General features: G+C 40.9%; 1 protein-coding gene across 2 annotated transcripts in view; it reads right to left on the reverse strand.

Annotated features, from left to right (window-relative positions):
• Positions 1-14,148, reverse strand: part of FOCAD (focadhesin) — a 334,145-nt gene that overhangs the window by 19,532 nt on the left and 300,465 nt on the right. For both annotated transcript variants that reach the window (XM_075316251.1, XM_075316242.1), the window contains exons 35-38: positions 13,795-13,875; positions 6,363-6,491; positions 5,671-5,786; positions 4,061-4,321 (exon numbers count right to left, since the gene is read on the reverse strand). In XM_075316251.1, coding sequence (XP_075172366.1) covers positions 4,061-4,321; positions 5,671-5,786; positions 6,363-6,491; positions 13,795-13,875 — 587 coding nt within the window. The remainder of the gene's footprint in view (positions 1-4,060; positions 4,322-5,670; positions 5,787-6,362; positions 6,492-13,794; positions 13,876-14,148) is intronic.

A 14,148-nucleotide genomic window follows, 5' to 3' on the forward strand; every position in this document is an offset into this window, starting at 1 on the left:
GAGTGCAAGTGGATTTGTAAGTAATTGTGTGATATGTTAACAAGTTGGACAAAGCGCAATCGCCTCCCTTCATTGGGTAACAACAAGCATCAAAGGTTTTCATGCCCCATTGGGAACAATCTATTCAATAAATATGCACAAGGGTTCCTTAAGCAAACAATATGCCACATTTAGTAAATTTGTAATAGAAAATTGTATTAACGGTAGCCAGGGTGTATATACAGTTAAAGCCGCCCTTTCGTTTCAGGTTACTTCATATTTAGGTGTCATGTTCATTAGACTTTAGCTCTAATTCCCCATTGTCTCTAAGCTAGTTGGTGGAGAATGACTGCCCTGTTCTATCACTGTGTAGAAGATGGTTAGAAGCAGCACCAAGGAAAACATTATACAACAGTATTGAGCAATGTAGCTGTGAATCCAGCTCTGGGATAAATTAAATCAATTACTAGAAGCTGGAAATTGATCTGTCTGCCTCTTTTTTCCTCACTGCTTGTTTTTTTCACTGTGCGCTTTATTCACACATACCCCATATCACTCTACACACTTTATTCGGAGCTATAATATTGCCAATATGTCTTGTCTTGAACAAGATTGATTTTAGCTGATTTTATGCGTAAATTATGACTTCAAGAGGCAAGTGGGAAGAGGAAAAGTGGCTTAAAAGTGGCAAAAGAAGCAAATTTGTTTAATAAGGTACAGTGGCATGCAAATGTTTTTGCACCCCTGGTCAAAATTACTGTTATTGTAAACAGTTATGCAATTAAGTTCAAGATTCCACATTTCCTTTGTACTTTTGGCAAGAAATAAAACATATTTTAATATTTTACATTTTTATAGTAACAAAAAAGGAAAACTGGTCAATGTAAAAGTTTGGGCACACTGCATGGTTAGTATCTAGTAGCACCCCCTTTGGCAAGTATCACAGCTTGTAAATGTTTTTTTGCAGCCAGTCAAGAGTCTTTCAATTCTTGATTGAGGGATCCATGCTTCCTTGGAAAAGTCTTCCGGTTCTGCGAGATTCCTCAGTCATCTTTCATGCACTGCTCTTTTGAGGTCTAGCCACAGATTTTCAATGATATTCAGATCAGCAGACTGTGAAGGCCATTGTAAAACCTTCAGTTTGCGCCTTTTGAGGTACTCTATTGTGGATTTTGATGTGTGATTAGGATCATTATTCATTTGTAGAATCCTCTTTTCAACTTCAGCTTTTTTACAGCAAAATTTCTGTTAAAACTGCTCATAGGATTCCTAGAGAGGCAAATCAGAACCCCGTGTGACTGCAAAAGACCTTCAGGAAGATTTAGCAGACTCTGGAGTTGTGGTCCATTGTTCTACTGTTCAGAGACACCTGCACAAATATAGGCTTCATGGAAGAGTCATCAAAAGAAAACCTCTCTGACATAATCACCATAAAATTCAGCATCAGAAGTATGCAAAAGAACATCTAAACAAGGCTCATGCATTCTGCAAACAAGTCCTGTGGACTGAACAATTTAAAATAGAACTCTTTGCCACAATTATCAAAGATATGTGTGGGAAAAAAAGAGGGCACAGAATTTCAGTAAAAGAACATAACCCCAACCATTAACCACCTGACAATTTTCCAATTTTTCCTCCCCTTCTTCCACCAATATGGCCTTATGAGGACTTGTGTTTTGAAGGACAAGGTGTAATTTTGATTGCACTATTCATTCTGCCCCATATTGTACTGGAAAATGAGGAAAAAAAATCTAAGTGCGGTGAAATTGCAAAAAAAAAGTGCAATTGAAGGTTTGTTTTTTGAATTTTTTATCTACCATGTTCACTATATGGTAAAACTGACCTGGTAATATGATTCCCTGGGTCAGTACGATTTCACTAATACCAAACATGTATAGTTTTACCTTTATCTAAGTGGTTTAAAAAAAAAATCTGATTTGTCAAAAAAAAGAATCGTGTTTTTGTTGCCATTGTCCGAGCTCCGTAGTATTCTTATTTTTGGTGATCTGGGGCTTAGTGATGGCTTTTTTTTTGTGTCTTGAACTGACATTTAAATCATACCATTTTTGTGTAGATGTGCTGTTTTGTTCGCCTGTTACAGTATTTTACTGCAATGTTGCGGTGACCAAAAAAACCTTAATTTTGGAATTTTGATTTTTTTTCTCTCTATGTTGTTCCCCAATCAGATTAATTTATTTCATAGTTTGATAGATCAGACATTTCTGAAAGCAGCGATACCAAATGTGTATTTTTTTTTTAAATTGTTTTAATTTTCAAGGGAGCAAAAAGGGGGGGGTGATTGGAACGTTTAGGTTTTTATTAAGGTTTCATATTTTTTAAAACTTTTTTTTTTTTTTTACTTTTTATTGATTTTACTAGTTTCCTTAATGGACATGAAGCTTGCACTGTTTGATCGCTCTTACTGTTCAGTGCGATACTTCAGCATCCCTCTGAGCAGCAAAAATGATATGATCTGTGAATGCCAGCGCTCTCCCGGCCTTCACAGGAACTTCATGACGACAGCGACAGGGGTCATCAGCTGAACCCAAATAAATAGGAATAACGTTTGGAACACCATTCTAAGTCCGAACTGGGTGCAAAAACCTAAAAAAACATCACTATGGGGAGATAAGGTATGCACACCAGTGACTATGTAAGGGGAATACATGAAATAGCAGAAACTGCTGTGTGAATACTGACTTGAAAAATCCAATAGCTATATGCAAGAGTGAATATGTGAAAAATGGAATCTGCATTACTGCCATGAACATATGAATCAAGAGAAATTTAGCTACTGAATTGATCAATGCAATAGAGCCCCAACACTACGCCAAAGTATTTCTCTACGTTGGGGTCCCTAGCTTGTGTGTGTCCTCTCATGCAGTTAAAAAACTTACCGTGTATGGGAAGCTGAGACCCAGGCTATTTATGCGTATGATATGGATTGGCAATAGGTGTGGTTGGGGAGGGTTCACAAACGAAAAAATACTAACAAATAGGAATCCGCTGAACCCAGGCTGTCATGACAACCAATTGGCGCCCCGTGATTGGGGAATGGCGTGATCCCTACCGACACTGTTAGATGGTGCTGTCAGAGTTTGACAGTGAGATCTAACTAGTTAACAGGCGTGGGTGGATCAACCTGTTAGCTGCACATGTTGGTTAATTAGATCAAGCGACAAGTGCAGAGAAAACTGTGGGTTCGCAGTGCGAGTCACATTAAAGGGACAAACACGGTCTTGCACCTACAGGTACGTAGGTACGAAATGTTTAAGCATGGGTGTGTATTAATCACGCTTTGGGGTGGAGTTGTCACCAATGGTACTTGGAACATTTCACAGGTAGAGGGAATGATGAAATTTCAACAAAATCTTGAACAAACATAACATCATCTGTAAAAAAGCTGAAGTTGAAAACAGGATGGCTTCTGCAAATGGATAATGATCCTAAACACATGTCAAAATACACAATAAAATACCTCAAAAGGCAGAATCTAAAGGTTTTACAATGGCCCTCACAGTCTCCTGATCTGAACATCATTGAAATTCTGTGGCTAGACCTCAAAAGAGCAGTGCATGCAAGACGACCCAGGAATCTCACAGAACTGGAAGACTTTTCCAAGGAAGAATTGATGAAATATCTTCAAAGAAGACTGGCTACAAAAAGTGTTTACCAACTGTGATACTTGCCAAAGGGGTTCTTATATGCACTAATCATGCAGGGCACCCAAACTTTTGCATTGGCCCATTTTCTTTTTTTTTGTTAATTTAAAAATGTAAAAGATTAAAATATTTGTTTTTGTCTAAAATACAAAGGAAATGTATAATATTTAACTTTATGGCTTTTAGAGATCATTTCATCTTCAACTTACTTAACTGTTCACAATAACAGTAATTGTAACAGTGCTCAAACTTTTGTATGACACTTTCTTATATTCACCTGCACTGTTGAGTTATGTAAAGATTATTGAAAGGACAGTGAATATTTAGGTACAATTTGATTCACATGTAAAGAGTCATGGAATAAATAGCACAATAATAATAATAATAATAATAATAATAATAATAATAAATTAGTTTACCTGAATCTCAGCTGGTAGTAGCTGGTATAGTTTTTCTATGGTTTTACACAGAAAGCTCCAGCAATGCTGTGGAGGATTGGGAAGCTTCATAGCCTGAATCAAACCCAGCAAAATGTTATTGGAGAGCTCCACATCCAATGTCTTACTCTGGGTCTCAAACTGTGAAACCATGAAAACATCTGCAAACGTCTGCAGCTTATCCTCAGATACATGTTTCATCCATAGACCCAAAGAGGTAACCAGGTATGCGCGGGTTGTGACCTGAAATGCAAACAACTACATAATTCTGGAGAAGTGAAAAGAGGAGGATGACAATTGAAGAATGAAGTCTTAGAAAAAATACATGTATAACACCAAATCAAACATGTTAGGGAACCGTTCAATATTTCCTCTTTCTGGGCTCTTGTGAGTGTGATGGAGGGGTACTTAGAGTAACTGCCGTAACAGATCAAGTTCTTTATTAATTTTTCTACTTGTATAGCGCCATTAATTTCCACATTCATTATCATTACTATCCCCATTGGGGCTCATAATCTAAGTTCCCTAGTATGTCTTGGGAGTATGAGAGGAAACCAAAGTACTAAGAGAAAACTAACAACAAAGCAGGGACAACATACAAACACCTTGCAGATTTCGTCTTTGATGGAATTTGAACTCAGGACCACAGCGTTTCAAGGCTATAGTTCTAGTCACTGAGCCACCGTGCTGCCCATATGGTTAAACTGCACTACTATGATGCACCAAACTGCAGTATGTCTTCATGTAAAGCCATATCCACGCTTCACTCACAATCCAAGAACAGACCACAATGTCCTGGACAACCATGGGTCTCCTGACCAGAACTAAACAGCCTCATATATGCCTACAACAATGTGACATTTAGGTCAGAAAAACTAGCATCGATCTGGACATAAGACCCCAGCGTTGCCAAGCAAAAGTACTAAGCATTGTCAATTGTGCTTCCCAGTTGTGTATATGGGCTTTTTAAAGTGAATGCGGTACCTTAGATGTTCCAAAGACAGTAAAGAAACACCAATATTAGTGACCTAATTTGTAAAGCTTAGACAAAAAAATAGGCATAAAGGGTAGCCTTGAAATCTGTAAGCCTTGTGTAATAAATCTTTACAAAACAAAGTCAACATTTTGGACAAGTTTCGTAGGAAGCCATTGCCGAATAACTAAAGGTCCAGTCACACACACAACGAGATCGCTAACGAGATCGCTAACGAGATGCAGCAGCGATCTCGTTATGTGTGACACCTACCAGCGATCAGACCCCTGCTGTGAGATCGCTAGTCGTTGCTGAATGGATGGGACCATTTTCTTCAAAGGCGATGTCCTGCTGGGTAGGACGCATCGCTGTGTTTGACACCCACCAATGACCTCCTAACATGGTCCTAATGCCCGCCGAGATCGTTATACAGGCCGCTGATCGTTACTGCGTCGTTGGTAAGATCTGACTGTGTGACATCTCACCAGCGACCTCCCAGCGACTTAACAGCAATCCTTATCAAGTCACATAGTTTTCGGGATCGCTGGTAAGTCGCTAAATGTGACGGGGGCTTTAGTCTTACCTTTATGCAGTAAAATGACTGTGAACTGTTACTTACATTAAGGCTGTAAACTAAGGGTGGTACCACCCACATTCCAAGTAGCACAGCTGCATTTGGAGATGTCTGGGCCTGCGTCACTGTTATCTGGACACAGAGCTTTTGGATTTCTTCACCTATTAAATAAGGAAGAAAAACTAGTATAAAACAAAAATCTATTATACTTGACAGGCCATGTTGAAGGGGCTATTTAACTTTTAACTTTTTTTTTTTTTAAAAACCTGCAAATGTTAAAAAATCAAAATAATCAAATAAGCACTAGTCACCTGGCAGTCCAGAACTGAGGGGTTTTTTTTGGTCAGCATGTGACTACTGTGTCCAAATCAGGTGCATTATTGCATCCCCATTCACCAATGGGAGCCATGATGACAATAATTTGGCACTTAACGGATGAGGACACCAATTGTGTGACACAACAATCAGGAAGGCCGCCAGAGCACTAGTATTGGACCACCAGGGAATAGGAGTAAGAAGAGCTTTTTTGGCATTTGTTTTACTTTTGCATTGAATAAACACAAGAGGATGTTGTTGTAACATAAAAAGTAATTATCACAAGAAATGGTGAAGATCTACTGAGAAAATAGTGCTACATCCATTACGAATGGTGCCAGGATCTCTTTAATAAAAAAAAAAAAGCACAGATCTTTGGATGTAAAGATAAAACGGATTAGTATCAAACCGAAATGACTTGCCAAAGTTGAGTCGCATTAAAGGAGCAAGAATGGATGCCCAGTTAACAGGAGGGTACTGATGAGTGTCAGCAGCTGCGGCAATGGACGACACACACACCTTAACCAAGGCTGGATGGATTGCTTCAGGGCCTTTAATAAAATAAAACCATGTTCTATGATTGCATCATTCAGAAGCTATAATATATTTCTCAGATAACAGGTACATAATGCCTTTGTGTACAATATTATACTAATTGCTCCTACTACATATACCAGTTCTATATTTATATATGTAGATCTAGACTGTGTTCAGTATTTCTGTGGTTGTCTAAGTTTTGTTCTTCAGGAGCACATTGCCTCTCTGCCTCCCTATTTCCTGCTTCCACAGAAGCGGTACGCTCCTGAAGATTGACAGTCCAGACTAGCGGCATGATTGTGCCACAAGTCTGAATTGTGACCTCTCTGATGCAGCTAGCAGAGGTAACATTGAAAGAGCACAGGGACACTAAAACTCCTTAGATGAAAGCTATATACCAAACAGCTTTGGAAACACGCACCCCTTGCCTCGGAGGGCCGCCCAACTGTGCAGACTATCAGATTTAGTGCCTCTATGCTCTTCCAGTGCTGCAGAGGCAATGAACTGATTAAAAATCCCTCCGCTGAGAAGAGATAAATTACACAGTTGTTTGTTTTTACAGAAACGTTAAAAATTTTTCATTTAAGAAATTGACAACTCCTTTTAAAGGGTTTTAATGCCCCTATTAAAAAATAGCAATTTAAGTCTTACTTTATTACTATGAAAATTAATGGAGTCTGTCAAGTTTCATCACATTCATAAGAAGAATGGATCTGTTCTAGTTGTGGTATGCACAGATGCCATGATACTAATATGAACCGATCCTAATCATATCTTCTCTATTTCCATCATAACAGAGAAGGCCACATAGTGTTTTCATAGTTGAAGGTGCTCCTGACATCCGGATATACTTTATCTATCAAGAATTCACTAATAACAGAAGTCAAACGCAAACTGATGTGGACAAATATGGCTTAGATACCTGTGGCACAAATTAGGCCTTCGACAAATGGAGGTATATAACTTACCAAATAAAAGTAAGATGCATATAAAGACACTTTATAAGACACTACTCTAGGCACACAAGATAGGACTGATATCTAGACTGAGCAAAAACTAACACTCAGTAGATTGTGGTCAGACAGTAGAAACTAAAATCACACCGACTTCCTTTGTTGCAAAATTAAATACTAAAGAGGAAATCCCAGCAGAAAAGATGTTCTGATATGTCAGTGACTGCTGGTGTATGAGCCTAAAGGCTGCAGCACGCTACAGACCGCTCATAGATATCGTCACTGGAAATCCGTTGTACAGCACTTTGATACACACATTTATGACTGCTGAAATGACTAAAGTGGGTCATTAAAGGGGCTGTCCAGGATTAGAAAAACATGGCTGTTTTCTTTTAAAAGACATCACTCAGTGCATAGTGAGTGGCAGCTGTAACCACGCCTCCTGCACTGACTGACAGCCAAGTCAACATTGCATCAGTAGATCGCTCGCTGTCAGTGCCAGAGCAGAGTTACAGCTTGAGCTTACTATGCACAGAGCGGTGAATGAAGCAGCGGCAGTCAAGCTCCCGTGACTGAAAGCCGGAGGCTGCTAAGAGGAATAAAATAAATTTCCTCCTGACAGCAGGGCTCTCCGTGCAGCAGCAGCACGGCGTGAAAACACGATTAACTTACAGATTAACCCCATATCAGCAGGTTATTAGCATTTTAGTTACATGACAGGATCCCTTTGAGAATGGTGTTGTACATGTTAGGGTACTTTCACACTTGCGTTCATCGCAATCCGCCGCTATGAAAAATAGCGCAGTCCGTTAAAGGACTGTGCTATTCTCCATAGACTTGTATTGACGACGCACTGACGCAAGTGTCTGCGTTGCATCCGCTGGCCGATGCTGAGTCGTTACTTTGACTGACCGCTGGGCGGAGGGAACGCATCATGTAGCGTTTTTGGTTTCGTTAAAACAACGCACTTTGGGGGATTCCGTTGGAATCCGCCAAGATGTCTAATAATTGTCTATGGTGGCGGATGCCGCTGCAATGCGCTAAGCGGTGGAATCTGCCGACGGATTCCGTCACGTTCTAGTGAGAATGCTCAGCATGTCCAGCAGAACAATCTAAATAATTTAAAAACGCTCCTAGTCTCTCTCTCTGTCGGTCGGTCTCTCATACTCCCCGATCACCGGCACGGCGCTGAACAGCTGTCACACTTCTCTGGTGGCTTCTCCTCTTTTGAAAATGCTGGCCGCTCATTATTCCATCTCATATTCCTTGCTTCCCCCTCCCACCGGCGCCTATGACTAGTTGCAGTCAGACGCGCCCCCACGCTGAGTGACAGTTGTCTTACTGCAACCAATTACAGCCACCGGTGGGCGGGTTTATATCGTGCAGTACAATAAATAAATAAATTAAAAAAACGGCATGCGGTCCCCCTACAATTTTGATACTAGCCAAGATAAAGCCACATGGCTGAAGGCTGGTATTCTCAGTATGGGGAGCCCCACGTTATGGGGAGCCCCCCAGCCTAAAAATATCAGCCAGCAGCCACCCGGAATTGCCGCATCCATTAGATGTGACAGTCCCGGGACTCTACCCGGCTCATCCCGAATTGCCCTGGTGCGGTGGCAATAGGGGTAATAAGGAGTTAATGGCAGCTCATAGCTGCCACTAAGTCCTAGGTTAATCATGGCAGGCATCTATGAGACACCCCCCATGATTAACCTGTAAATGCAAGTAAATAAACACATACACCCGAAAAAATCCTTTATTTGAAATAAAAGACAAAAATACACCCTCTTTCACCACTTTATTAAAATCCCCAAATAGCCCTCCAGGACCGACATAATCCACAGAGATCCCACGATGCTTTCAGCTCTGCTACATGAAGCTGACAGGAGCGGCCACAGACCATGACCGATCTCTGTCCACTCTACGCAGCAACTGAAGTGAATCGCGCTGTCAGCGGAGATGTCACTGAGGTAGTGCCGGTGTGTGCAGTGATGATGGGGACGGTAGTGCCTGCGTGTGTACGGTGATGATGGGTGCGGTAGTGCTGGGGTGTGTGGTGATGATGGGTGCGGTAGTGGTGGGGTGTGTGCAGTGATGATGGGTGCGGTAGTCTCTCTCTCTCCCCCTCTCTCGTTCCCTATCACCCCCTCTCTCATACTCACCGATCACGGGAGCGGTGCTGCATGGCTGTCACACTGCTCAGCATGTCCAGCAGAACGATCTAAATCGTTTAAATTCACTCCTGATCTCTCTCTCTCTGTCGGTCTCTCCCTCTCACCCCCTCTCTCTCATATTCACCGATCACGGGCACGGCGCTGCACAGCTGTGACAATGCTCTGTCGGCTTTTCCTCTCTTGAAAATGCTGGCCGCTCATTATTCCATCTCGTATTCCCTGCTTCCCCCGCCCACCGACGCCTATGATTGGTTGCAGTCAGACGCGCCCCCACGCTGAGTGACAGCTGTCTCACTGGAACCAATCACAGCCGCCGGTGGGCGGGTCTATATCGTGCAGTACAATAAATAAATAAATTATTAATTAAAGAAAAACGTTGTGCGGTCCCCCCAATTTTGATACCAGCGAAGGTAAAGCCCCATGTTATGGGGGAGCCCCCCAGCCTAAAAATATCAGCCACATCTGTTAGATGTGACAGTCCCAGGACTCTACCAGGCTCATCCCGAATTGCCCTGGTGCGGTGGCAATTGGGGTAATAAGGAGTTAATGGCAGCCCATGCGGTGATGATGGGGGTGGTAGTGTCGAGGTGTGTGCAGTGATGATGGGGGCGGTAGTGCCGGGGTGTGTGCGGTGATGATGGGGGCGGTAGTGCTGCTGGGGTGTGAGCGGTGATGATGGGGGCAGTAGTATCGGGGTGTGTCCGGGGAAGATGGGTGCGGTAGTGTCAAGGGGTGTGCGGTGATGATGGAGGCGGTAGTGCTGGGGTGTGTGCGGTGGTGATGGGGGCGGTAGTGCTGCCGGGGTGTGTGCGGTGAAGATGGGTGCGGGAGTGCCGGGGTGTGTGCGGTGACGATGGGGGCGGTAGTGTCGGTGTGTTTGCAGTGATGATGGGGGCGGTAGTGTCGGTGTGTGTGCAAGGAAGAGCTCCCGATTACAGTGAGGTTTCATTTTCTAGGCTGTGTTTTGCTGTTTTAATACAATCAGTGTTTTATCAGCAGGAGTTTATCACTATAGGACAAGCTCTCCCAAGTGCCAACCACATCCCCACCATTGATTAGCAGCTTTCCGTCACTATATAATGTACACTGAAAGCTACCAATCAGTCGTAGGAGCGGTATTATACTCAGCATCTGAGCTCTGGTAAACCTGCAAGAGACAAAACTGTGATTCTATCATAACTGCTGCACCTAGGAAACAAAGTGATACATGGCTGGAATCAGCGTCCATGCTGCTGTCAGATTACATAGTAGAAATTGGCTGCCAAATTTCCTTTAATGAATTCTGAGTATCTTATTAGTGGGGTACCCCTCACCAGAAATGTTACTCCAGTAAATAACAGAAGTAACATTTTTGGAGTAAGAAATGTGGGCAGTATTGATGAATTTGACGGGTGAACATTGTCACACCCTGTCCAGCAACCTTTCCCAGCTACATCCATTTTGGCAGAGCTGCTTGAAACTGGCATGAAAACCCCAAATGTGGCAACATTTTTGAGCATCTACGCATTGCACAAAAAATGTGATTTTCCAAAGTATTTTATGCTAGTTTTCTAGAAAAAGCACCTCGATAAATTTCCCGTATATCTTGTACAGCCTAATAAAATATGTCCTGTACTTTTAAAGTCTAGTTCATGGTCTCACTGTGTCCTCTGTAATCCTTATAGTGCCTCCTGATAATGCAGAGGACACAATATTTGTAAAAAAAAAAAAAAAAAAAAAAAAAAAAAAAGAAAAATAATAATTCTGAAAATGTAAAAGTGACATGTAACAGATAGAACGTATAGTATCTGTCAATCAAAAGTTTTAAATACTGAGTGTGATCAGATTTATGGATGCAAATCGTGCATGCTGCAATTTGTTCCCTTTGACCATTCAGTCCAAGGAAAAAATTAGACATGTGCACTGACTAATTGAATAACATTGGTCTGAGTCCGATACTATGTTTTGTCATATCGCAGTCAGCCCTTAGTTTGAAGACAGCTTTATACTCCCTTGGCATTTTCTCAGGCAGACTCATCAGGTAGTCATCTAATATGGCTTCCAATGAACAGGTATTCCTCCTCAGGAGTTTACTTGTGGAATCAGTAGTTTTCAGAAACTGTTTGTGATCATCAAGTGTATTTTGCAAAGGCAATATTGGTACATGGATCCATACAAACCTTAGCTCCATTTCACAGATATGATCAGAACCTCTCAGCTTAGTATGAGGAAAACAAAGTCCATCATTACTTTAATGATCTGGAAAGTTTCTAGAACACTGAAGTAATCTTTGAGTGTAGTCATGAAAGCCACCAACCGCTATGATAAAACTTGATAAAATTCCTGTAGAGACCTACTGCCTTTTTTAGGGAACCTTTCGCTACATGTGGTCTCACTAATTTTGTATTTGGTTTTTAGTTGCAACCATATAATTGATTTAAGTTGATATAAGTCGACTATACATACTGTTATTTATCTTCTGTAATTTCTCAAAAGTTTAATAAAAAGAGATTAAACATAAAACTGTTTTAAAGACAGACCCATAAATGGAAGTACAGGAATTGCCTCTGCTGAAGGGGATAAGTTCATCAGAGTTACCAGTCTCAAAAAACCGCAAATTGACATCAGCTCATATAACAGTCCTCATAAATGATGCACATACATTAGTTAGCAGATACACTTCAAAGTCAACTATCCAGTGAAGACCGTGAGAAGCAAGACAATATGGTCAACTTGCTGTAAAGAAGCCATTACTGAGGACTGCAAAAAAGAAACTTGTTTGCACCAAGCAAATCAATTAAAAAAAATTCAAATGATACCAATGAGATCAGTGAAACTCTGTAGTGTGGTTTGAGGAGTGAAAATTTCAGATTTTTGGTACCATCCATCATCTTTTTGTGAGACAAAGAAAACATGAGCATATGGTTTCTACACGTGTGGTGCCCACTGTCAAGCATGTAGGGATGTAGGGAAACGTGTGTTAATACAAGGAATACTTTTCTAGTGACACCATTGGTAAATTATTCAAAATTCAAGACACACTTACTCAGCATGGCTACAACATCATTCTACAACGACATGTCATCCTATTGGGTTTATACATTAGTGGGACCATCATTTGTACTGCAACAAGACAGTGATCCAAAACACAACTTCAGTCCATATATGAGCTATGTAACCAAAAAGGAAAGGGTTGGAGTGCTGTGTCAGATGACATGTCCTTCACAATCACCCGACCTCAATACAAATAAGGTAGTTTGGAATGAGTTAGACTTCAAAATGAAGGTAAAGCAGCCAAAAACTACTCAGCACCAATTGGAACTTCCTCCAGATTGTTGGAAAGCCATTCCACGTGATACCTGATGAACCTCCTTGGGAGCATGTCAAGGTGGTGCAAAGCGGTCATCAAAATTAAATGAGGGTATTTTGAGGAATTTAAGGTTTAACACATTTCAAATTTGTTTCTTTACCCCTTTGTTTCCTTTGTGGTTTATCTCATTTCAGTCTGAATTAACAATGTGAACAATGCAATAAGAACATTGCCTGAACAGGTGAGTCCAAACTTTTGACTGGTACTGGCATGTACTCCAACAGGAATTCATACCGGTGGAAGGTGTGCATAGATTTAAGGTGTTACATTTTTTCTGCAGATAGCGCAATCTAGAGGATTTACTAATATTCTTAGTGTTCAATGTTAATCTAGCAAACTAAGTTTGATAACCACAGAAATAAACTTTCCCCCCTTTGGCAAAGCTATCTGTGTCAATTAAAGGGGATATGTCAGCAGGTTTTTGCTACCTCATCTGAGAACAGCATGATCCAGGCAAAGAGACTTTGAATCCAATGATGTACCACTAAGTTTACTGGGTAGTGTAATTGTGAGACAATCAGAGTTTTTATATTTAGCAATGCAGCAGAGTTTATAAAAATGAACCCGCCCACACCATGCTCTCAATGTACAAAGCCTATATACAGAGAGTTGCTAATCAGAGGGGGGGTGGCAAGTCTAGTGTAGTCTGGCCAATGATAATCCCAGGTGATAAAACCTTAGTTATAAGTAAACAACAGCACAGCAGGGTAATAAAGGACACCTCAATGAACTTTGTGTGTCAGATTACATAGCAAAAACCTGTTGACAGATTCCTTTAAGGCTGGTTTTTGCCTTCTCTGAGCATAAAAAGTTGAACTCAATAAAACTATAATAATACCTTTCTTTCCTGCCGATATAAGGAAATCCACAAGAGCACGTATTAAACTTTTCTCAGGCAGATAGCTGAAATCTGGAGGAACTGAAGTCAGAAAATGTGATTAGTGAGTTTTCATGGGCTGATGCATTAGTGCAATTAAATGAGGAGTGTTCATGATTTAGGCTTTGTTTATATTCACACCAAAGAATCTTTTGCAAATTCTGCCAGATTTATTGGGATGAATAACTGTGCATGTTGTACTTTTCTTCTCTTCAAAACATTAGAAATTTATTTAATAAAAGCACAAATGATATCAGACAGCCCAATATTCAGAAAAACGATATTCATATCATCTCACAGATAAAGAATACTGCT

Source organism: Anomaloglossus baeobatrachus, chromosome 1 (assembly GCF_048569485.1).
Source record: "Anomaloglossus baeobatrachus isolate aAnoBae1 chromosome 1, aAnoBae1.hap1, whole genome shotgun sequence".
Classification (NCBI taxonomy): domain Eukaryota; kingdom Metazoa; phylum Chordata; class Amphibia; order Anura; family Aromobatidae; genus Anomaloglossus; species Anomaloglossus baeobatrachus.